This window comes from Pelophylax lessonae (genome assembly GCF_965119305.1).
Source record: "Pelophylax lessonae genome assembly, chromosome: 1".
Lineage (NCBI taxonomy): Eukaryota > Metazoa > Chordata > Amphibia > Anura > Ranidae > Pelophylax > Pelophylax lessonae.
Window position 1 is genome coordinate 179700334 of NC_138768.1, and position 25471 is coordinate 179725804.

Sequence of the window (25471 nt, forward strand, 5' to 3'; positions counted from 1 at the left end):
GGCTGTAATGTTCATACCTGAAAGTGCTGTGGCCTGGCTTCCCAATAGCGCCATGTAGTTCTGAGCTCCCTGTGTATTGATGTATTCACTGTCCCATTTTGACCCCTTGGGTTAATATAGATCTAAACGCAGTCAGTAAAATCTCATATAAGCTTAACACAGTCATGTAAATTCAAAAGATGTTTTTTTTTTTTTAAATATACAGAAAGAGTTATAGAATACCAGGTGAGCTTGCAATGGAGACTATAAACTGCTGGACCATCCCACATTGTACAGGCAGAGTTCACCATTATTATCTTCAGCTGCACATACACCCTCCAAACTGCGTCAAATGTGGGTGTGGTCACATTTTACTAACAGCAAAAGGGTCATACAGAGGCATTAAAAACTAGGAGTGCATAATGTGCAGAGTTTGTGCGGGTTGGTGTGTTACACACAGAGTGCAGAGTTTAAGGGTGTGTACACACAGAGTGCAGAGTTCAGGGGTGTGCTGCATACAGAGTGCAGAGTTCAGGAGTGTTCTGCATACAGAGTTCAGGGGTGTGCTGCATACAGAGTGCAGAGTTCAGGGGTGTGCTGCATACAGAGTGCAGAGTTCAGGAGTGTTCTGCATACAGAGTTCAGGGGTGTTCTGCATACAGAGTGCAGAGTTCAGGGGTGTGCTGCATACAGAGTGCAGAGCTCAGGGGTATGCTGCATACAGAGTGCAGAGCTCAGGGGTATGCTGCATACAGAGTGCAGAGTTCAGGGTTATGCTGCATACAGAGTGCAGAGTTCAGGGGTGTGCTGCATACAGAGTGCAGAATTCAGGGGTGTGCTGCATACAGAGTGCAGAGTTCAGGGTTATGCTGCATACAGATTGCAGAGTTCAGGGGTGTGCTGCATACAGACTGCAGAGTTCAGGGGTGTGCTGCATACAGAGTGCAGCGTTCAGGGGTGTGCTGCATACAGAGTGCAGCGTTCAGGGGTGTGCTGCATACAGAGTGCAGAGTTCAGGGGTGTGCTGCATACAGAGTGCAGAGTTCAGGGGTGTGCTGCATACAGAGTGCAGCGTTCAGGGGTGTGCTGCATACAGACTGCAGAGTTCAGGGGTGTGCTGCATACAGAGTGCAGCGTTTAGGGGTGTGCTGCATACAGAGTGCAGCGTTCAGGGGTGTGCTGCATACAGAGTGCAGAGTTCAGGGGTGTGCTGCATACAGAGTGCAGAGTTCAGGGGTGTGCTGCATATAGAGTGCAGAGTTCAGGGGTGTGCTGCATACAGAGTGCAGCGTTCAGGGGTGTGCTGCATACAGACTGCAGAGTTCAGGGGTGTGCTGCATACAGAGTGCAGTGTTCAGGGTTGTGCTGCATACAGAGTGCAGAGTTCAGGGATGTGCTGCATACAGAGTGCAGAGTTTAGGTGTTTGCTGCATACAGAGTGCAGAGTTCAGGGGTGTGCTGCATACAGAGTTCAGAGTTCAGGGGTGTGCTGCATACAGAGTGCAGAGTTCAGGGGTGTGCTGCATATAGAGTGCAGAGTTCAGGGTGCTCTTTCACAGCTGCCTACTTCTGCATCCCTCATCTGCATCTCACGTTCACCCCTCTTCAGCTCAGACCTATGCATGCACCCCCCCCCCCTCCCTTAAAAACTCCACCATCTACCACATGTCTTTCTTATGTTGCTGTATTAAGATTAAGCTTCCAGCCGGCTACAGTAGTACCTCCCCACACACTGTAGGTGGTTCCACCTCATTCACTTGCAGGAAAATCCTCCAATGGGAGTGTTGGCATCCACACTCCACCCTGGGCACCTGCATCTCCCTTGCCCCCATCCTGAACCCAGGGGGAGACGCTGAGGAGATCAGATCTGTGGGAGCCGTTGGGAGACAAGCTCTCACTTGTAAACACAGAAGCCTTTGAAAGTGGTGAGCAGGGAGCAGAGGACCTGAGCCAGAGGTGGTGGAACTGAGTTCCACCAAGTTCCAGCTGAAAAAAAGCCCTGATCTTTAGGATACTAGTTCATCCAACCCTACTACGAAACCCCTTGACCATGTGCCTGTGAGTGTGTTGGATGCAGTAGCCAGGGAGGGAGCATACTGTGGAAGGAGTGGACACTCTGTCCTCAGTGACGGGCACAGATTCATATACCTGTTTCTCACAATTAAATGAATTGGGTGCAAGCACAAACAATTTCGGTATGGAAGCCCCACGGAATTCCAAAGGAGATCTTCAACACCCTTCATGAATTCCCCCCTAAATATTCAACGGGGGTTTAGATGTACAATTATATTACATGTTGTCATATATAATCTTGCAAATAGAATGCAGATAGAAAGGAATGAATGAATGAATGAATGAATGAATGAATGAATGAATGAATAATTGACTTTGATGTTCAAATACAGATGCATTTATAACAAGCTAACTGAAAAGCATTCACATAAGAACGATTCATCTGTAAATCCCAACAAGTTGGATTCACAGTTATGCAAATTCATAATGAAGCAGCTGGATCATTATTTTCAACATGACAGATCTGTTTGGAAAGTGAGATACTTTAACTGAGAAATCGCTAAATATAAAATGTGATAGATTACACTTTGAGTTTTGTTTAATAAAACGTGTAATTACATTTGTTTTTTTACAGAATAAGGGCTTATGACAGTTCACAATGTAGATATTTATATCTCGGATTAATATGCAGGGATGCACCTAGCCATAGACTGAGTGAAGGACGATCTGTGGCCCAGAGGTTGTTGTAGTAACTTATCCCTTATCGCCACACCATTTAGACTCAAAAAACTCAGAAGGATTAAAGAATACCTAAACCCAGGACCCTGCATTCACTATATTTGGTCTTCTACAGTACACAGTGCATGTAAATGCAAGTATTTTAATAAAAATAAACTGCTAAATACCTTTTCTCATTAGCAGTATATAGCAGTCTTGTGACTTATATCAGTGTCCAGCTGAGCACTGGTAAAGCTTGTAGGAGGAGTTTTCATTCTCCTCTAACTGTCCTATGAGGCTGCATGACCCCTAAACCTCTTTCTGGACAGTGCTGATTGGCCCTGTGCTGATCACATGCACCCTCCCAAACAAACAAAAAAAAACTCTCTAGCAATACACACCAAACTGAGTATGTGCAGAGTGGCTCCTAGGGCTCTGTACTATCAGCAGATGGAATGGGGACAGTAAAAGAAGGGGAGGATCAGAACAGACAGGATCAAACAGCCTTTTTACACCCCTTAGGTTACACAGTGAGTATAACAAGCATGCTATACTGAACATAGCCACACAGACAGATTTTACTGTTGTGGGTTTAGTAACACCTAAAGTGTAACTAAACCCAGGACCCTGCATTCTCTATAACTGGTCCCCCACAGTACACAGAACATGGAAATGCAATTGCTTTAGTAAATATAAACTGCTAAATACTTTTTCTTATCAGCAGTATATAGCAATCTTGTGACTTCTATCAGTGACTGGTTAAAGCTTGTAGGAGTAGTTTTCATATTGCATTGGCTTTCCTATCAGGATGCAGGACCTCTGACCTTCTGTCTGAACAGTGCTGGTTGGCCCTGTACTGAACACATGCAAGTCACCCAAGAAAAAAACCCTCTAGCAAATACACACCAAACTGAGCATGTGCAGCCTGGCTCCAGTAACTGTCTTATCCGGACATGTTTTGGGGACAATGCAAACAGAGGAGGATCTGTTCATGCAGGATCAAACAGCTTTTTTACACAATGCAGAGGATTAAGCCTTTGGGTTTCACAGTGAGTATAACAAGCATGCTTTACGGCATGTACAGACTGATTGTACTGTTGTGGGCAGGGCAGCCATCAGAAATTGTAGGGCCCCTTACACAGCTTTAGGCCTGGGCCCCTCCGGGCCTGACCACCAACATTCTGCAGGGCCCACCCTCTGGCTGTCCGACCGAATCCAGCGATTCGCCATCCCACCAAGTCCTTCAGTGTACCCACTTCTGTTTTAACACTCTTACAACTTAATAAATGAAAATAAATCCAATCCATCTAAGAGACATCCCCATGTATTCAGCAAAGAAACATCCCAATCCAATAACGAGACGGCCTCATATATTCAGCAAAGAGACATCCCAATCCAGTAAAGAGACATCCTCATATATTCAGCAAAGAGACATCCCAATCCAGTAAAGAGATGGCCTTATATATTCAGCAGACACATCCCAATCCAGCAAAGAGACAGCCTTATACTTTTAGCAAAGAGACAGCGCATCCCTTCAGCTGCATCGGCTTACTCTGCAGCCGCCATGCTTTAGCAATTGCTAGTTACTACATCAGCAACAACTCGGTCTCGTTCTTTGGGGCCTAGGCGGCCGGGCCCCTTGGAACGCCTGGGCCCCCTACATGTGTATGGGCTGTCCCCCCCTGATGGCTGCCCTGGTTGTGGGTTTAGTAACACTTCAAAGACATGTTTTTCATTTTTTTCTTAAGTTACCTTTACATAATACTAAGAGTAATCATTGTTTATATTGTTATTAGATTTAACTTTATTTTTCTGGTGGTTTACAACTGCTTTAAGAGGAAATTGCTCTAAAGTAGGGAAGTATTTTCTCTTACACCGCATTCACATTGATCTGACTTGTCAGGCGACTTGTCAGCCTGAAAAGTCGCGGTCCTCACGCTCCCACTGTGTAGTACAGGAGCCGTTCTAATAGGAGCGACACAAGTCGCTCCGACTTAGAAAAAGGGTCCTGTACTACTTCGGGGTGACCTGGAGGCGACTTGCATAGATATTTATTCTATGAAGTCCGTGCAAGTCGCGCCGAAGTCGCGCTGCACGCGACTTCACAGGTCGCCCCCTAAGTCGGAGCGACCTAATGTGAACGGAGTCTTAGTCAGTTGTCACAAAAACAGGTTTCTGCTTTGGAAGATTTCCTCTTTCCTCCTGTCACAGTGAAAACTGTAAAAAATATGGATTTCCCACTACCTGTTCTTGTTGGGCATTAGCCACCAGGACAAATACAGAAGGTGAATCTCCAGTGGGAGCACAAATAGAAATAAAAACCTGACGAGGGTTTTAGCCATCCCTTCCTCATTCCTCAAAACTAAACAAAAGTTTGGGCTTTAGGTATACTTTATTGTGAAATCAGTCTTGTAGCACATGTAGGTGAACATGAAAAAAGAAACATTAATGCTGCCTTTGTTGCAGAGTTGTATAAAGTACTCAAAACCCATACTTGAGTAAAAGTACAAGTGCTCGATCAAAAAGTGACTTGAGTAGAAGTGGAAGTGCTCGATCAAAAAGTGACTTGAGTAGAAGTACTAAAGTATTCAACATTTTTTGTACTTAAGTATTGCAAGTAGTTTTTTAAAAATTTTGCTACTCAAGTACTTAAAGTAAAATTACCAGTAGTTTTGAAAAAAAAAAATTGCTACTCAAGTACTGAAAGTAAAAGTACAAGTACTGTGTTATGTAGTTATTAAAGAAAGAAGTCAAAAGTTTGAACATCATATTGTTTTTTATTATTTCAAATGCAGCTTTTATTTATACATACAGTAGCTTTTATTTTCATATGCGCTGATAATACACATGTTTTGAGCTTCATGAAACCTGCCATCTACTGTTCTGGCAGTGGTAATTTTTATAATTGTAACGAGTAACTATGCAGCACAAAAAAAAAATATCGGAGTAGAAGTATTGAAATCATCGAAAAAATGTAGTGAAGTAAAAGTGGAAGTAGGAGAAAAAAATTCTACTCTAGGAAAGTACAGATACCGCCTTTCTGTACTTAAGTACAGTAGTGAAGTAGTTCTACTTAGTTATTATACATCTCTGCTTTGTTGGCCTCCTTCTCTGAATATTAGACACATTGATGTGTCTAGCCCCAGTAGTGGGAATCATTTTTCAGCTTGCTGTTCTTGGGGAGATATCTGCCCATCTACTACCATTAAAATGTATAGATCAGTTCTTGGGTAGATATCTGCTCATCTACAGCCACCATAACCTACATATCAATACTCAGGGAGAAATCTGCCCACCTACAGCCACAATAATGTAAAGGTCTCAAGAAAATACATACCAATCAATGGCCACCATCATGTATAGATAGGACCTCAGAGGAACATCTGCCCACCCATGGTCACCATCATTTATTGATTAGTTTTAAAGGAGATATCTGCTGGTCTGTTGCCACAATGATATATAGATCAGTTCTCAGGAAAACATATGCTCATTGGTGCTCACCATATTATAGGCCAGGTCAACAAAATGTGCCAGTATGAATGCAAAACATCCTTAAAATTCAGCAAATCTGAACTTTTCCTGGACCGCACTGAAACTATTATAAAAAAGATGTATAGGAAGCCAGAAACTGAGAAGTACCAATGTCAAAATAAAAAAATAATATATAGCAGGGAGAGGGACTTTTCATGTGTCTTTGAGGATTGAATTGAAGATACGTAAATCCTTTATATTACAAGTTTGGGGGGTTGTATTAAAGATGTATGTGGTTTTATGGAACAGCACAGTTCACAGACAGCCTGAGACAATATAATTTAACATTGCTTTTTTGGTTGTAAAAATTATTTTTTTGCTTTTAAAAATAGCTTACATAATACAGCTCCCTAATCTAATTCATTACTGTAAAAAAAAAAAAAAGTCTTCCATGTAGTTTTTTCAGCAGCACATGTGTCACTGAACACTTTTTTGAAGGCATTACTTTTGTGTTTGGGGGGAAATATGACATATACACTTGCGTGGATAAACAACAAAGCACAAGCCATCAATACTTACACAAGTACAGCCATGTACGGTCATTTATTTTTCCGGGCAGCTGAATGTGTCACTTGTGGCTCAGTGGAAGTGGGAAAGTGACTGGATTTTATGCTAGTAGACCTTGCAGCATCTAGATGTCTGTTTGCTTGAGACCTACTCTGGACTTCTGTTGAAAAGCTAATTACACATTACACAGTCAAGATATATATATATATATATAAATACACAGTGCCTTGCGAAAGTATTCCGCCCCCTTGAACTTTGCAACCTTTTGCCACATTTCAGGCTTCAAACATAAAGATATAAAACTGTAATTTTTTGTGAAGAATCAACAACAAGTGGGACACAATCATGAAGTGGAAAGAAATGTATTGGATATTTCAAACTTTGTTAACAAATAAAAAACTGAAAAATTGGGCGTGCAAAATTATTCAGCCCCTTTACTTTCAGTGCAGCAAACTCTCTCCAGAAGTTCAGTGAGGATCTCTGAATGATCCAATGTTGACCTAAATGACTAATGATGATAAATAGAATCCACCTGTGTGTAATCAAGTTTCCGTATAAATGCACCTGCACTGTGATAGTCTCAGAGGTCTGTTTAAAGTACAGAGAGCATCATGAAGAACAAGGAACACACCAGGCAGGTCCGAGATACTGTTGTGGAGAAGTTTAAAGCCGGATTTGGATACAAAAAGATTTCCCAAGCTTTAAACATCCCAAGTAGCACTGTGCAAGCGATAGTATTGAAATGGAAGGAGTATCAGACCACTGCAAATCTACAAGGACCTGGCCGTCCCTCTAAACTTTCAGCTCATACAAGGAGAAGACCGATCAGAGATGCAGCCAAGAGGCCCATGATCACTCTGGATGAACTGCAGAGATCTACAGCTGAGGTGGGAGACTCTGTCCATAGGACAACAATCAGTCGTATACTGCACAAATCTGGCCTTTATGGAAGAGTGGCAAGAAGAAAGCCATTTCTTAAAGATATCCATAAAAAGTGTAGTTTAAAGTTTGCCACAAGCCACCTGGGAGACACACCAAACACGTGGAAGAAGGTGCTCTGGTCAGATGAATCCAAAATCAAACTTTTTGGCAACAATGCAAAACTTTATGTTTGGCGTAAAAGCAACACAGCTCATCACCCTGAACACACCATCACCACTGTCAAACATGGTGGTGGCAGCATCATAGTTTGGGCCTGCTTTTCTTCAGCAGGGACAGGGAAGATGGTTAAAATTGATGGGAAGATGGATGGAGCCAAACACAGGACCATTCTGGAAGAAAACCTGATGGAGTCTGCAAAAGACCTGAGACTGGGACGGAGATTTGTCTTCCAACAAGACAATGATCCAAAACCTAAATCAAAATCTACAATGGAATGGTTCACAAATAAACATATCCAGGTGTTAGAATGGCCAAGTCAAAGTCCAGACCTGAATCCAATCGAGAATCTGTGGAAAGAACTGAAAACTGCTGTTCACAAACGCTCTCCATCCAACCTCACTGAGCTCGAGCTGTTTTGCAAGGAGGAATGGGCAAAAATTTCAGTCTCTCGATGTGCAAAACTGATAGAGACATACCCCAAGCGACTTACAGCTGTAATCGCAGCAAAAGGTGGCGCTACAAAGTATTAACTTAAGGGGGCTGAATAATTTTGCACGCCCAATTTTTCAGTTTTTTATTTGTTAAAAAAGTTTGAAATATCCAATAAATTTCGTTCCACTTCATGATTGTGTCCCACTTGTTGTTGATTCTTCACAAAAAATTACAGTTTTAGATCTTTATGTTTGAAGCCTGAAATGTGGCAAAAGGTCGCAAAGTTCAAGGGGCCGAATACTTTCGCAAGGCACTGTGTATATATATAAAAAAATATCTACAATATTATCAAAAGTTTTGGGATGCCTGCCTTTACATGCACATTTGCACAAACTTTAATGGCATCCCAGTTTAGTCCCTAGGGTTCATTATTGAGTTGGCCCACCCTTTGCAGCTATGACCGTTTTAACTCCTCTGGGAAGGCTGTTCACAAGGTTTAGGAGTGAGTCTATGGGAATGTTTGATCATTCTTCCAGAAGAGCTTTTGTGACGTCAGGCACTGATGTTGGACAAAAAGGCCTGGCTCGCGGTCTCTTCTCTAATTCATCCTACAGGTGTTCTATCGGGTTAAGGTCAGGACTCAGTGCAGGCCAGTCAAGTTCCTCCACCTCAAACTCGCTCATCCAGGTCTTTAAGGACCTTGCTTTGTGCACTGGTCCAAATCATTTGGTGGAGGAGGGAATTTTGTTGTGGGGTTGTTTTTCACGGGTTGGGCTTGGCCCTCTAGTTCCAGTGAAAGGAACTCTTAAGGGGTCAGCATGCCAAGACATTTTGGACAATTTCATACTCCCCACTTTGTGGGAACAGTTTGGGGATGGCCACTTCCTGTTCCAGCATGACTGCCCACCTCTGCACAAGGATGAGCAAGTTTAGGGGTGGAGAACCTTGACTGGCATGCACAAAGTCGCAACCTCAACCCAATAGAACACCTTTGGTATGAATTAGAGTGGAAATTGCAAGCCAGGCCTTCTTGCCCAACGTGCCTGACCTCACAAATGCACTTCTGAAAGAACGGTCAAACATTCCCATAGACACACTCCTAAACCCTGTGGACAGCCTTCCCAGAAGAGTTGAAGCTGTTATAGCTTCAAACGGTGGGCCAACTCAATATTGAACCCTACGGATTAAGACTGGGATGCCATTAAAGTTCATCTGCGTGTAAAGGCAGGCGTCAAAACAACTCCTGAAGAAGGCGAGCTGCCGAAATAAAACCTTTATTGTGTGTTCACCTTTCAAGACCTGTGAGTGCCGCTCTCTCTTTTAGATTATGTACTACAGTCTTTGCTGCGCACTCTGACTATTTTTTGTCTTTGATATGTGTGCAGTGGTGACCATTGGATAATATATAGAGTATATATATATATATATATATATATATATACACACACACACATATATATATATATATATATATATATATATACACACACACATATATATATATATATATATATATATATATATATATATACTGTATATACTGTATTTGCTATTTTTGCTAGGCAGTGCCAGATATCTGTGCTGGAAGCTTGGTATAACCATGGTGTATGACATCATAATGGGCAAGTATTGTAATACAAGTAAACTATTGATAGGTATATGGGGGTGATAGACAGAGGACAAGTAATAAATTTAGTACCTTGGGTTTTAAAATATGTTATTGCTAAAACAAATACCCGACGACTATATTACCGGCTGCTGTTTTTTTGTCTTGACAGATTTTTGATGCTGCTGATTATATGTAATTCTCTTCACTTCCTCCTCTGGGAGAGTTATTGAATTGGTAACAATAACCATCTTTGCAACTCAAATCACATGGCGGAATAAAGCAGTGCTGTCAGAAGTATACAATCCCATACGGAGAGAGAAATTTATGGCACTTATCGAGTGTAGGCACAGGTTTGACTGCTATGACAGCATGTCTGAATGAATGGGAGGCAACTTCTGAAAGGGAGAAAAAGCGCTAATTGGAGTGGCATATTTCTAAAGCAGCTACTGTACGTTTCTACAATAATTTTGCAAATGTTGTCCTCTCATTACACTCCATTTCCAGAACAGCGGTTAAATCTAGGAAAAAGAGAAAACTTGTTCTCCCCTGAGAGTGGGAGGAAGATGTAATGAGATCTGCCCTTAGTCTTTGTAATTTGTCTCTCAGATGTGGCATGATGTTTAAGAAGAACTCCAGGCAAAACACCAACTGCAGTAGCTACTATGCAAAAAGCTTTTTTTTTTTTTCCAGTATCTGCTCTTTTGAAAGCTCTGCTTGAAAGAAAGTAGTGAGTAGGCGAAACTGTAATCAGTGCTGCCAGCAGCCCCCTTCCTTTGTTAAAGTGAACAGCTTGTTTCAAAAACTTTGCATTAACTTTACATAATACATAAAAACTGGGAAAAATGCTGTACTATGCACATGTGATAGAGTTCCAGGTTCTGAGATATGTTATTTGACTCTCCAAAGCTGCACCAACCACGTTGTAGTAAAAGAAGCAGTGTTGGGTGGGAAGAGAGCAGGCCTTCATATCCGTACAACATAGACACATTTCACCAAGAATTTAATTTATGGTGAGGAGTCACACCCAAGCCAATACACAGAAAGACTCCATCATGCAGCCGACATAGACATAGGGGTCAATTTACTAAAACTGGAGAGTGCAGAATCTGGTGAAGCTCTGCATGGTAGCCAATCAGCTTCTAACTTCAGCTTGTTCAATTACCACTTACCTATTGGGAACTTTCACCCCCTTCCTGTCAAGGCCAATTTTCAGCTTTCAGCACTGTCACATTTTGAATAACAATTGCGCGGTCATGCTACACTGTATCCATATGACATTTTTATCAAATTTTTTAACACAAATAGAGCTTTCTTTTTGTGGAATTTAATTACCTTTGGGCTTGACAAACAAACAAAAAAAAGACAGAAAATTAAAAAAAAAAAGAGTTTTTCATAGTTTGTTAAAAAATTGTAAATATTGACAGGTAATTTTTCTCCTTCACTGATGTGCGCTGATGAGGCTGCACTGATGGGCACTGATTGGCAGCACTGATGAGCACTGACTGGCATCACTGGTGGGCACTGATAGGCAGGACTGGTATGCACTATTGGGACTGCACTAGTAATCAAGACACTGATCTGTTTGACATACTGGAAGATATATGACCATCTTTTGTGGATAAATGAGATACCTTGTTTGAGGTATCTTTGCCCATTCTTCCTTACAAAAGTCTTCCAATTCTTTGAGATTTCTGGGCTGTCTGTCATGCACTGCTCTTTTAAGGTCTATCCATAGATTTTCAATTATATTGAGGTCAGGAGATTGTGATGGCCATGGCAAAACCTTCAGTTTACGCCTCTTGATGTAATCCCCCGTGTATTTCGAGGTGTGTTTAGGATCATTATCCATTTGTAGAAGCCATCCTCTCTTTAACTTCAGCTTTTTCACAGATGGCATCAAGTTACCATCCAAAATTTGTTGAAATTTTATTTAATCCATTTTTCATTCTACTCGTGAGATGTTCCCTGTGCCACTGGCTGCAATACAACCCCAAAGCATGATTGATCCACCCCCATGCTTAACAGTTGGACAGAGGTTCTTTTCATTAAATTCTGTGCCCCTTCTTCTCCAAATGTACCTTATTTAACGTGCTCATTCCAGCCAAAAAGTTCAATTTTAACCTCAACGGTCCACCGAACTTGTTTCCAAAATGCATCAGGCTTGTCTATATGTTCATTTGCAAAGTTCAAACGCTGATTTTTGTGGTGAGGACGTAAAAGAGGTTTTCTTCTGATGACTCTTCCATGAAGACCATATTCGTACAAGTATCCCTTTATAGTGGAATAGTGTACCACAACTCCAGTGTCTGCCAGATCTTTCTGAAGGGATCATGCAGTCAAACGTGGTTTTTGAATTGATTTTCTCACAATCCTGCGAGCTGTTCTGTCTGATATTTTTCTTGGTCTTCCAGATCTTGCTTTAACTTCCACTGTTCCTGCCATTTCTTAATTACATTCCGAACAGAGGATATTGACATCTGAAAGCGCTTTGCTATCTTCTTTTAGCCTTCTCCATCTTTGTGAGCGTCAACTATTTTCAGTTTCAGTTTTCTAGACAACTCCTTAGAAGATGCTGATTGTTGGGGCAAGGTCAGATGAGTCTGGGCATTTAAAACCTTGGAGATTGACATCACCTGGTCTTCCCAGACGATGATTGAGAACAATCCATGACACTGGCAGGTCTCAGCCTTGCAAAGGGGGCAGTGCATGCTATAAATTCTGCAGGGTGCCCAAACTTTTGCAGACGCCATTTTTTTGTTTTCTGTAATTTTGAAAGTGTCAGTGATGGAAATAAAATCTAACTTTTGTTGACATATTATAAGAATGTCTAATCTGTAATTTGATGCATTTTGGAGATTTTTCCATCTTTCCTTGGCTTCTTTATGCACATTAATACAAATTGTTACCTGGGGTGCCCAAACTTTCGATCCCCACTCGTCATCCACTTAATCTGGTAAGCAGATTATCATATCACAGAGGGTGTGAAGTGTTCTTCCTGACTTTCCAGTCACCCTTTCTCCCTACCTGTTTTGTGGTTCCTCTGGGATCGGTGGTGTCATCTACCCCTTTTTTCTCCTGGATTTGATCACCTTTTATGGACTTTTTATAAACGTATTTATTATTCCTGTTTCATCAAATTTATTATAACTTTTTTATAATCATGTTATAATAATGTTTCTATCGTTATTAGCGCTGCACTATTTGTTTATTAATTCGATTTTTTTACATTGTTTTTATTGGATGTGTTTTTTATAGCAGAAAGTAAAAATTATTTTGTTTTTTGTTTTAAAAATTGTCCCTCTTTTTGTTTATAGCGCAAAAAAATAAAAACCGCAGAGGTGATCAAATACCACCAAAAGAAAGCTCTATTTGTGGGGATAAAAGGACATCAATTTAATTTGGGTACAGCGTTGCACGGCCACGCAATTGTTAGTTAAAGTAACGCAGTGCCGAATCGCAAAAAATGGGGTGGTCATGAAGGGGGTAAAACCTTCCGGGCAGAAGTGGTAATACTTCTGCCCCAGAAAAAAAAGGCCCGAAAACCTGGTTTTATAGGTCTACATCTACTAATCCTAACTATAGTTATACTGGAATTCATTTAGACAAGAGAGGTGTTCATAAGCATGCAGTCATGCTGGAGAAACTAGCTAAGAACTTGCTTTTTCCCCAATTTATTTACACTTTTCTACTTTTTTCTAAATAGAGGAAAGTGGTCTGTGTCCGTTCTGCAAAAGTGAAGAGAACATGGACCAGCTATCCGCCTGCTCAGCGTGTATGTGTAGTGTATGTGTATAAGGGCTCAAAGAAACAAAGGCAAAAAAAAAGGAAACCAATGCAGCTATTACGTTTAAGTATTGGTAAGCTGCAATATATTACTTTTTTGTTTTGGGGTTAATTACCACTTTACATCTATTTATATCAGTTTACTATGCATTTCCTACTAAATAAACTAAACAAAATGCATGTACGTGCATCTTTGTACAATGCAGATTAACGCATTGCACAGCCTTATGTGCTGCTCCATAGTGTGTTGATAAAAAAAAAAAAATATCCTTAGCCCACAAAGCCAATTATATTTTAGGGTGAAAATAAAAGTGGCCCCTCTTTATCTTTTACGTGAAATGAATGTATTCAGTCTTTAAGGTAGAAATTTCTTAAATGTTCTGAAGGAAATTACTTTAGTATTGTTAAGTAAATGATTCAATTAGTGAAAAGGGTCCTTAAGATGCTTTTTTTTGGTGTGTGTATTTGACCTAAAAAAAACTGACCCCCTATCGGCTGAGGCAAGGGATGACCTGGAAGCCCCCATTACGCTGTCGGAACTTCAGAACGCAGTGGGAGCATTTAAAGCAGGGAAAGCCCCCGGACCGGACGGCCTTACACTGCCGTATTACCTTACCTACTTTAAGGTGCTAGGCCCACACTTACTCTCATGGTTTAACCTGTTGGGAGCAGGGGAATCATCCTTTTCCGCAGATACGCTCCGTGCCCATATCTCTGTTCTTCCTAAGGAAGGCAAGGATCCTTCCCAATGCAGTAGTTATAGGCCAATATCTTTGCTGAATATGGATCTTAAAATATTTACGAAGATCTTGGCCAACCGCTTGGGTCCGCATATGCCGCAGTTGGTCCATTTGGATCAAGTGGGGTTCATTCCCTCCAGAGAAGCGAGGGATAATACCTCTGAGGTTCCTAACCTTATCCATGTGGCTAAGACCTCCCAAACGCCATGGGTGATGCTCAGCTCAATACAGACGCGGAAAAGGCGTTTGAGCGTGTCAACTGGCCGTTCATGGTGTCTACACTGTGTTCTATGGGTCTTGGTGACACTCTGCTGTCATGGATAGGTCACATTTATTCCCGTCCCTCTGCCCAGGTAAAGTGCAACGGTATACTCTCTGACTCGTTCCAAATCTCTAACGGCACACGCCAGGGCTGCCCACTCTCCCCATTACTTTTTGCTCTTTCTTTGGAGCCCTTCCTGGGTAGAGTTCAGTCTAACCCCGATATCACGTGCCTCAAAGTAGGGGATCTCGAATGCAAGGTCTCGGCTTATGCTGAGGACACGCTGTTCTCACTTACTAATCCTGTGATCTCGGCACCGAACCTACTGAAGGAAATAGAACGGTATGGTCAATGCTCTATTTTGAAGATTAACTTCCATAAATCTGAGGCATTGGGTGTGGGGATTCCGACGCCACTGTTGACCCACCTTTCATCGACGTTGCCATTCCGGTGGACTTCAACAGCGCTTACATATTCAGGCACCCAGATCTCGCCTGACCTGTCCCGGATTTACGAGCTGAACTTCCCTCCCCTCTTAGCTAACATTCGTCAGCTTTTGACATCTTGGAATACGGGATTGCGCTCCTGGTTTAGAAGGTGTAATCTACTTAAGATGACGGTTCTCCCCAAGATCCTCTATCTTTTGCAGGCTCTTCCCGTTAAAATCCCGTACTCATTCTTTGCTCAAGTCCATAGTCTTTTTATACGGTTTATTTGGGCAAATGGGCGACCTCGGCTCTCCCGCAGTCACCTGACGCTTCCTAAGCAATTTGGAGGTCTGGCCCTTCCAGATGTAGCGAAATACCACCAGGCAGTACACCTTAGCCGATTACTGGATTGGCGTAGGCATTTTGCAGGCAAGCTGTGGGTGCAGCTCGAACGGAGGCAAACTGCTGCCTCCCTTGGTGGGGCACCATGGGTTGCTGGGGAATTCTTACACCCTATTCGTGCCCACCCCACGGTTGGGGTGACGTTAGCTACCATTCGCCAGCTCTTGTCCCTCTCTTCGATCTCGACGCAGACGTCTCCGCTTTACCCCATTCTGGGGAACCCAGCTTTTGCACCTGGCATGGAAGACCCGGCATTCCGCAGGTTGGATGCCCGTGGCATCTTCCAGGCCTCCCACTTTCTCAGAGGGACCCGATGGCCGTCGATGAACGAATTGACGGTGGCGGTGACCTTTTTCGGTTGGGGTTTTGGCATGCGGCCCACATTCATAATTTTCTACACTCCCTATCGGCACCCACGTTGTTTGCCCGGGACCATATACCTTTCGAGGAATAGTGTGGGTAGTGGCAACCTTCCCAGTCCACTGTCTAAATCAGGGATCCTCAAACTACGGCCCTCCAGCTGTTGTGGAACTACACATCCCATGAGGCATTGTATAACTCTGACATTCACAGACATGACTAGGCATGATGGGAATTGTAGTTCCTGAACAGCTGGAGGGCCATAGTTTGAAGACCCTTGGTCTAAATCCTATAGCTTGCTGATTACTCCGGCGGAAAACTTTGCCTTGCCTTGTCTGGGAAAATAGGAATGGGACTTTCAGCTGCATCTGACCCCAGCCCAACAGTTGAAAATATGTATCCTGGTTCTAAAAACCCTGACTTGTACGAAATTACAGGAAACTAATTCCAAAATTCTTACTCGGTGGTATAGAGTTCCCTCCCTCTTACATAAATTCTTCCCAGACACGTTGGATCTTTGCTGGCGTTGTCAGGAAGAGGTAGGCACCATGTTACACATTTTTTGGTCTTGACCCCGGCTTAAGACCTTCTGGAAAGATGTCCGGGCTCTCATGGGGGAACTCTCGGACCGTGACCTCCCTGACACCCCAGAATTTTATCTTTTACAATTGTCTACTATGCCAATTTCTAAATGCAAAAAATCAATCCTCCCTCATGTGCTTTCTGCTGCGAAATCATGCATCCCGATGTTTTGGAAATCGCCTCGGTTCCCAGGTTTAAAGACTGCATGTGTAATATGGAAGAAATTAACCGGATGGAAGACCTTACCCTTACGGCACAGCACCGGCGGGAGCGTTATGAGAAGATTTGGGATTATTGGAAGTCCCTGATGTGTGACTAGAAAAAAGACATGGGTTGCACGTGGTATCGTCCATGTCAAGGTCTCCCCAGAACAGTACACTGTACCACGTCCTTTTAATAGTCAGAATGTCATTGCAAAGAGAAAATGGGCTTTATAGGCACCAATACCATAAACTATTTAAAATGATATACTTTATTCAAAATTAGAACATAGAAACATGATTAATTACTAGTACTGTATAAATAAGACATATAAACTATCCACTTTGAACTCCTATCCCAAACATTGTCTAAGCCCGTCGACTAATAATGGTAATACATAGAAACTCATGCCCTTTAGAATATTGCATGGTCAGAGATTGCCACAACTTGGTATGGTTTAATCAAGCTCAACATGTTTTGTGACTATGCGCATCTTCAGGAGTTTATTAAATATGTGGATAAATGAGAACAAAAAGGAATAAATACAACATATATCAAACCAAAAAGCTATGAAACCTAAGCAAGCCATTCGCACCTCTCCCATCAATCTCTGTTCCTTTACCTACAGAAATACTGAACCATGGCATCCCCAATCTGAATATGTAATGCTGGCTAACCTTGGTTATCCGTCACCTGAGTAACCTGCACTCAAACCATGCTCTGAAGTCATTCGATCTCTTACAAAAATAATTTTCCCTTAAAAGAACAGAGATCTTCACCTATTATCAAATCTGCCATTTCCTCCATTTCTCCACCTACGCACCAATTTTACATGTCCTCAAAATACCCCAAGAAAGGCATATCCCTCTTTTTCTCCCTATTAACTAACAACACGTCAATTTCTCAAACTCCCACATTGCTTAAGTGAGCTACCTACCTGGGAGAAAGGTTTACTGACACCATGTGGCAGAAGGCATTTCAAATCACAAGCTCTGCATCTCACTGCTCCAATCACTGGGAGCTCTACCAAAAAACTATCCATCGTACCTAGAATGTACCCTGGGCGAGACTCAACATGTTGGAGAGGCTGTGGAGAAACAGGCTCTCTTGTTCACATACTGTGGTCTTGTAAGTCCCTCTGGTCTTCTTACTGCCACCAAATATTTAATTGTATCTCGGTCATTGTAGGGACTTCCACTCCCCGATCGTATCCTTCTACTTCATGATGGTGTTGAACAATGTCTTACTAAGGCCAGAATGATAGTGGTCCATCTACTTCTGGCTGCGAAAGTAAACATAACCAGGCTGTGGAACTCTCTCATACAACCCTCCCTTAAACACACTCTAGGCAACCTTAACTACCAATGCAAGATGGAGAGATTGTTTACATATGTTTCATAGCTTTTTGGTTTGATATATGTTGTATTTATTCCATTTTTGTCGTCATTTATTTTTAGATGATGTTTAAAATCTCCTGAAGAAGCACATTGTCACGAAACATGTTGGGCTCGATTAAACCATCCCAGGTTGCGACAATCTGTGACCATGCAATATTCTAAAGGGAAAGAGATTTCCTATGTATTACCATCATTAGTTGTGGAGCATTCATCTGACACAATTAATTAGGACAGGTTCTCTCCTGACTGTGAACATCACCACCTATATAGCATGACACTGTATAAACTGTTTTTATGTTGATGATAAAATCTTTTTTCAAATCGAGGAGGATGGCATGTTCTAACCTAATCCTAGAGATAAAAGGCAACTTAGCATATCTTTATTCTGATCTCTAATATATTGAAACTTTAATAGTGTCTTAAGATCCCTTCTTTTGCCAGTTTAAATAGGTACAGTAGGCCTTTGGTAATAATGCTATAACTTTCTGTAAGTTGATTCATGTTACATTGATGTCTGTCATGTTGGTGCATAAACTGAAATAATTGCTACTATTCAGACATTGCAGAAAATTAATATCACCTGCTACACAGGTCATTGGGCTAATAGTCATCTGTGACAGTTGCCCAGTCATTACAGCTGCTAACGGATGAAGGTGGCTTTGTGTGGCCTATGCAGCACTTTACAAGAGCTGGTAAGGTGCACTATAAGTCTTACACTAATGTGTCCACTTAACAGTAAACTTGGATCATGACCTTAATAAAATAACAATATCATGCTATAAAAATGTTCTTTCACTGAAATGCTGTGTTTTCATATACACACTATGACAACCTTCAACAATAACAGTTGAAACATTTCTCTTCCAGGGGAGCAACATCCGTTGTATACAGATGCAGACAAAAAGGAACTCAGAAGCCTTTTGCTGTCAAGATGTTGAAAAAAACTGTAAGTTGACAATATCTTTGTATGGATGATTACTCATAAATATTTCTTTAAGATGAATAAAGTAAAATGAGAAAGTACACTCACAAATATACTATTATCCAAATGGGCAGGGGTGTTAGTAGACCCTAGAACCTAGGGCACCTAGGGCACATGCCATGCTTTTACTGACTGTCCCCAGGTCTCCTTTGCAGTAGATCCTGTCAGTCCAAGAATGGTCCTCCAGACAAACCAATCAATCTTTGCTGTACTGTGGTTTACACATTTTTAGAAGTCAACTTATAAATGTTTTATCAAAAAGATTCACTTGACTTTCACCCAGGAATCACACAATTTTTCAAATTAAATCCAAATAGATTTGGAAACCTTGTGTTTAAACATTTATAACTAGAACCTTTATGCAATTATAACACATTATTATTTTTGCAGTAAAAAAGATATTAGACCTAATCTGATCCAGAGAGGGTTTTTTAACCAATAATTATCTCTGGTATGGCATTGCATAGAACATTTGTTGGCCTTTTGCAAGTCTAGGTTCTTTGGCTTTATACTCATGTCAACAAACGGCCAGGGAACTTTCAGCAATACATGAGGAAATAGGTTAAAAAGAAGGCAAGCAAAAAAGAGAACTAAACAGATATGATAGAGAGAGTGTATTAAAAGGAGGAAAAAAAACCTCAAATCCGTTTTTGTTATGCTACAGCATTTTAATTTCACTGAATTTTTATTAAAGTAGTTAAAAATATAGATCACAACATGACAGGTAGATATGGACAATGAGGACTACAGCCACCATTAACATAATTCCTTTCATGAACATAATGAAAATCAACAAATATTCAGATTAGTAAGCAAGCAATATATATGTGATATGTGGCTAACTGGTAGGGGATTTGATGGCTAACCGGAAACTGTCCAAGATGTGCTGCCAAGTACAGGTGGATAGTAGAATCTGTTTCATAATGAAAATAAGAAAATAAATAAAGGAATCCAGATAGCAGGCGGGTATACAGAAGTGTTAGAGGAGAAATAAAGAAAGATGAGGGGAAGGGAAGGGGGGTACCATGATATTGATGACACCCAAATCAGGACCTTGAGGCCCAGCACCTACGGAGAGTTTTAACTTGCTTAAAACATTGAAGGATGAGCATACTGAATCCGCAGAGCCTTAAAGAATTTCTTATATGTGTCTAAAAGAATGCTAGTGAGTTTTTATTGATAAAAATCCACATTCATGGATTGCCACAAAGAAAACTGCTTTTTTGGCACTTTTGCAATAGTCTGTTCTGTTGATAACAGAACATAGGTCACTATTTTGAATTGAGACTTGGTAAGACCTTGGGGTTTAAAATGTAGCAGGAGGCAGTAGGAAATGCCAAGGGTCTCAGAGACTGCAAGAATTGAAGAACCTTGGTCCAGAACTTTGCGAGCATGGGACAGTTTCATCCCGTGTGGAAAACTTCTCCCAAGGTGGAGCAGACACGAAAGCGCATATCAGGAAGAGATGGATGGAGGTACGCTAATTGGGACGAAACTATATACCATCTTGCAAAAGTCTTGAATTCAAATTCAGTAGTGTTTACATTAATAGAACAGGGGGCTATTGTAGCCCAAATCTCTCTTTCTTTAGTGCACCGGAAGTCTTTTTCCTGTTTGGAAATATATAAGCGTGATTTGCATGATTATTAGAGTTATTTAGTTGTGAGTAAAGGATGGAAATCAATTTGGAAGAGAAAGCGAGATGTGTGATAGTAGATATGTTCAAAAAGTGAGGGCTGGCTTGTGATATCTTTGTTGGTGACTATGGTGGAAGCCAGTGTTTTATTTGCATAAAGTGAAAACGTTCAGAAGATGGGGCATGATATTTGTCTTAATTTCTGCCCATGTAAGGCATAGTGAAATATGTGGAAAGCACCACGAAATTCTAGTCCTGAGGAGAATAGTGGATTTCCCAGAAAGGGTATGAGAGGTAAATGCTAAAATATTTGGTTGCGTCCCATAAATGAATAGTATGCCACATTAGACGACTCAGGGAAGCTGGTCTGGACTTGAATGAGATCCAAGGAAGTGAGCAGGGTCAACCCACAAAAGGGCCTATTGCATGGCATACAAGATGATCAATGGGGTGATTTGTGTGCCTGTGAAATATTTGACGAAGTTGGGGACTCCATGTCTGCCCTGCCCCGTGTGTATAAACTAGTGATCGAGCGATATTGTTTTTTCATTGCCGATACCGTAAACGATTTGGCCAATGCATATCAGTATCGGCTGAAATGCGCCAATATTTTTATACATTTAAAAAAAATGTTTTTTTTTTTTCACATGTACTCTTTTGGAGGGATCTGGGGGTCTAAAAGACCCCAAACCCCTCCTCTGCACTTAAAAGCATTCAAAACGCCAAGTTTGGCTGTTTTGAATGCTGTCATTTTTTTTTTATTTGGCGCCAGTACCCGGAAGTGATGTTATGACATCACTTCTGGGTCTTCACATGGAGACCCGATCAGAGCCGAATGCGGCTTTGATTGGGTCTTCGGGGGCTGTGCAGGCTGGTTGCCCAGGTCTCCCGGTGGGACGGGAGACCCGGGCGAGCCGCGGAAGGTGGCGGGAGAGGGGGACGTCCCCTCCCGCTCCTTGTAATGACAGCCGAGCGGCTTCTCAGTACCAGGGTGATACCTCTAGCTGCAGGCATCACTCCGTTACAAGCACTTTCCAGAAATATCATCAACATCAGTAACCTCCTGGGCCGATTCTGATATATCGGGAAAAGTGCATATCGGCCCTTGATATATCAGCTTTGCCAATAATTGGTCGATCCCTAGTATAAACATTGTATATTTTGAGATCTGTGTTTTTATTATTGGACATATAAATTGTAAAACATAGTTCTAGAAATATTTCAGGGTGTGTGATGGAACTGGGATTGGATGGGTGTGAAACAGGTAAAGGAGCTTTGGTAGGACTGTCATTGTGATGGCATTAAATTTCCCTATACATGTTAGGTGGTATCAGGACCAGGAGGAGATCAGATTTTTTTTGGCATTGGAAGGTTGGAGTATAGTTACCTGCTTAAAGAGCATGGTAAGAACAGGTGAGGTGAATTCGGTATGCTACAACATTTCAATATAAGTGCCCATTGGTGCCCTGGGGCTTTTAGGCCTTATTCATATGGGACGTACATAATTGATGTCAGATTGGGAGCTGCAGCGGTGTCCGGGCAGCTGCTACATCCAAACTGACAGCAGTGGGACTGCCTGCACAGGGATGCACAGAACACATGTGCATCCTCATGCAGGTAAACATAGCCCTCCACAGGCATATGGTTTTGTATTGTCTGTGTGAAGGCCTTACATTCGAAAGTTCTACTTGGTCTTAACTGTAGGTGGGACATAAACGTATTTCTCAAGTGATTTGCAATTGCTGCTTATTGATATTTATCATGTGGACTATCATCTCTTTGACAGCAGCCTATATTTTGTTATTTCTTCTATCTGATTGCTCAGTGTATGTGAGCAATCAGGATTGTTTCTGCCCATAGCAGGTGGTTTCTTAGCTGTGATTAAGGCCCTCTGAGGCAGAAAACAAATTTGTTATTTTTAATGCTGTTACAGTAAAGGAAGAATTTGGAGGATTATGCTGTTCTGGATACTTGCTTTACATGCAAAATAAAACAGTGGGTTCACTTACTGTCATCCCCTCAGCTGCTTATACTTACCTTCTATTTGCACCCATGCCTCTCAGATTCCCAACAAGAGTGAAAAGAATAAACACTGTATAAGTTGTAACTCTCTCCAGTTAGAGATACACTAAGGAATCTCAACCCACCCCATGTAATGGTGCTGGCAACAGGCACCCTGCACAGTCAATAAGGAAGAGAGGGACCCAGAGGAATGGGATATTTCACTTTGATTCTGATTACCAGACCAAGCAGTAGGGGGACAAAGGGACAGGAGTATATTTGCACCTGGAGGAATAGAGGAAGGGATAGCAGTTAAAGTTTATGGATAGCCAAAACAATTCTTGTTTTTGTCTTGGTTAGAGAAGAAAGGGTTAGAACCCTGCAGAGTTGTATAAAGTACTCGAAACCCATACTTGAGTAAAAGTACAAGTGCTCGATCAAAAAGTGACTTGAGTAGAAGTGGAAGTGCTCTATCAAAAAGTGACTTGAGTAGAAGTACTAAAGTATTCAACATTTTTTGTACTTAAGTATTGCAAGTAGTTTTTTAAAAATTTTGCTACTCAGGTACTGAAAGTAAAAGTACCAGTAGTTTTGAAAAGAAAATTGCTACTCAAGTACTGAAAGTAAAAGTACAAGTACTGTGATATGTAGTTATTAAAGAAAGAAGTCAAAAGTTTGAACATCATATTGTTTTTTTTTTATTTCAAATGCAGCTTTTATTTATACATACAGTAGCATTTATTTTCATATGGGCTGATAATACACATGTTTTAGCTTCATGAAACCTGCCATCTACTGTTCTGGCAGTGGTAATTTTTATAATTGTAACGAGTAACTATGCAGCACAAAAAAAAAAAAATATCGGAGTAGAAGTATTGAAATCATTAAAAAAATGTAGTGAAGTAAAAGTGGAAGTAGGAGAAAAAAATTCTACTCTAGGAAAGTACAGATACCGCCTTTCGGTACTTAAGTACAGTAGTGAAGTAGTTCTACTTAGTTACTATACATCACTGGAACCCTGTCAGATTTTTGATGCGGTCTGTGTCCCCACTGTGTAGATTTATCCTATCTGTCCACTGGGACTGATTGTGGGGGAAAATACAAAATTTTGCGTTGTCACTAGAGTGGGAATAAATGGTAACCTTTCAAATGCTACAGTGACAACTGTCTGAGGAAATATAACTCACTTTGTAGAGATTTCCTCTCCCTTCCTTTTGTGGTAACAAAATAGGAATTGAAAGAGAAACTCATCAATGGGACACAGAAAGTGAGGGACAATCTTCCCAGTGGGGCCACAGATAAATAAAAGAAAAAAACAGACATGAATTACAATTTACCAATGGTATTCCAGTGTTTCCTTGCAAAGCGCTTCGCTTTACTTTTACCAATATTTCCTTGTAAAGCACTTTGAAAAGCCACCTTTATAGGCACTTTATAAAATAAAGTTTATTAATATTATTTAATATAGAAAGAAACTGGCTGGAGTTAGCCTGTAGCCACTTCATGTTTTCAAAAACCCTTTTAACATCATTTGATTTCCAATTATCCAATTTGCCTTCCTTAGGTATTCAACCTGAGCAATTTTGACGACTCATTGTTTCATACCATTTACCCAGTGAAGTTAATTGCATTTAAATGTTCTGCTAAACTTAAAAGTGTTAAACCTAGCACACAGCAAGCTAAGCGGCCCGCTATCGAACTTTCATACACTGTTATTGCAGTTAGATTGTACGTTCTTCCATGTGTTTTTGTTTCATGACTTGCTGCATGTTCATCTACTGTATTTGGACGTCTGCCAATGTGTTCGACTGTATTGTATTATATGCCCTTCCCCTTTTTCAATAAACGTTGAATTTACAAAGCAGGAAAAAAGCGGAGCCGCTGTACTAACTATCCAATGTTAGTACAACCATCTCCCCTGCTGTTCTATTGTGTTCTGACAGGGGGGTGGCTGAGAGTGCTGTTCGGGAGCCGGTCGGCAGACCTTTTTCGGTCATGCCCCTTCGACAGCCGAACAAGCAGTCTATTTCGGACCGGCTGCAGTACACACGGCCAAATGTTGGCTGGTTTCTATTAAACCACTGCTGCCCAACATTCGGCCCGTGTGTACAGGGCTTTACAGTTTTAAAGGTGGCATTAATTTTCCTCTGATTATCAATCTTGGGATATTTTTGGTTTGATCATTGGTTAAATGTTTTTCTTTGAAAGAGTTGTCTGCCATAAAACCTTTGAACCACTTTATGTGATTATGAGCAGCGTCTACTGGTTTACAGAAATTGTCATGTATAGATCTGTAAATCAAATAAATTACATAGAAACAGCTTGTCTCTGTTTAGATTGCCTTTATTATCTCAACTACTGCAAAACTGAAGATCTGTTCTGATTCTAAGGCTTTAAAATCATGGCATGAAATGCAAAACGAAAAGCAGCTGGAGGCGTGATGGTAATAGAAACGATAAACATTGTACCTTAGGAAAAATTGTACTTTTGTTCTCAAATCATTCTCGCTTGCTTTGGTTTGTAAGCTGCCCAGCACAATTGTAATTCTGATCTCACAGCAAGCTTGAAACAGCACGAGGACTATACAGTATTATTCGTCTCCTTGGGCTGCACTAATCAGGAACCAAAAGAGCTGTTTTTATCAGAAAGGAAAGTATTCGCTTTATTTCATTTTTTTTTTTTTTTTTTTTTTTAGATTGCTCATTTAGCTAAGCATTACCCTTTTTACAGTTTATTAAATTATTTGGAAGCTTGTTTTTTTATACCTGGAGTGAGATATTTTAATTGCATAAAAAATTTTAAAAAATC

General features: G+C 41.1%; 1 protein-coding gene across 1 annotated transcript in view; it reads left to right on the top strand.

The window, feature by feature from the left end:
• CAMK4 (calcium/calmodulin dependent protein kinase IV) overlaps positions 1-25471 on the top strand; it is a 295961-nt gene that overhangs the window by 135433 nt on the left and 135057 nt on the right. The window contains exon 2 of the mRNA XM_082243470.1: positions 18912-18990. Coding sequence (XP_082099596.1) covers positions 18912-18990 — 79 coding nt within the window. The remainder of the gene's footprint in view (positions 1-18911; positions 18991-25471) is intronic.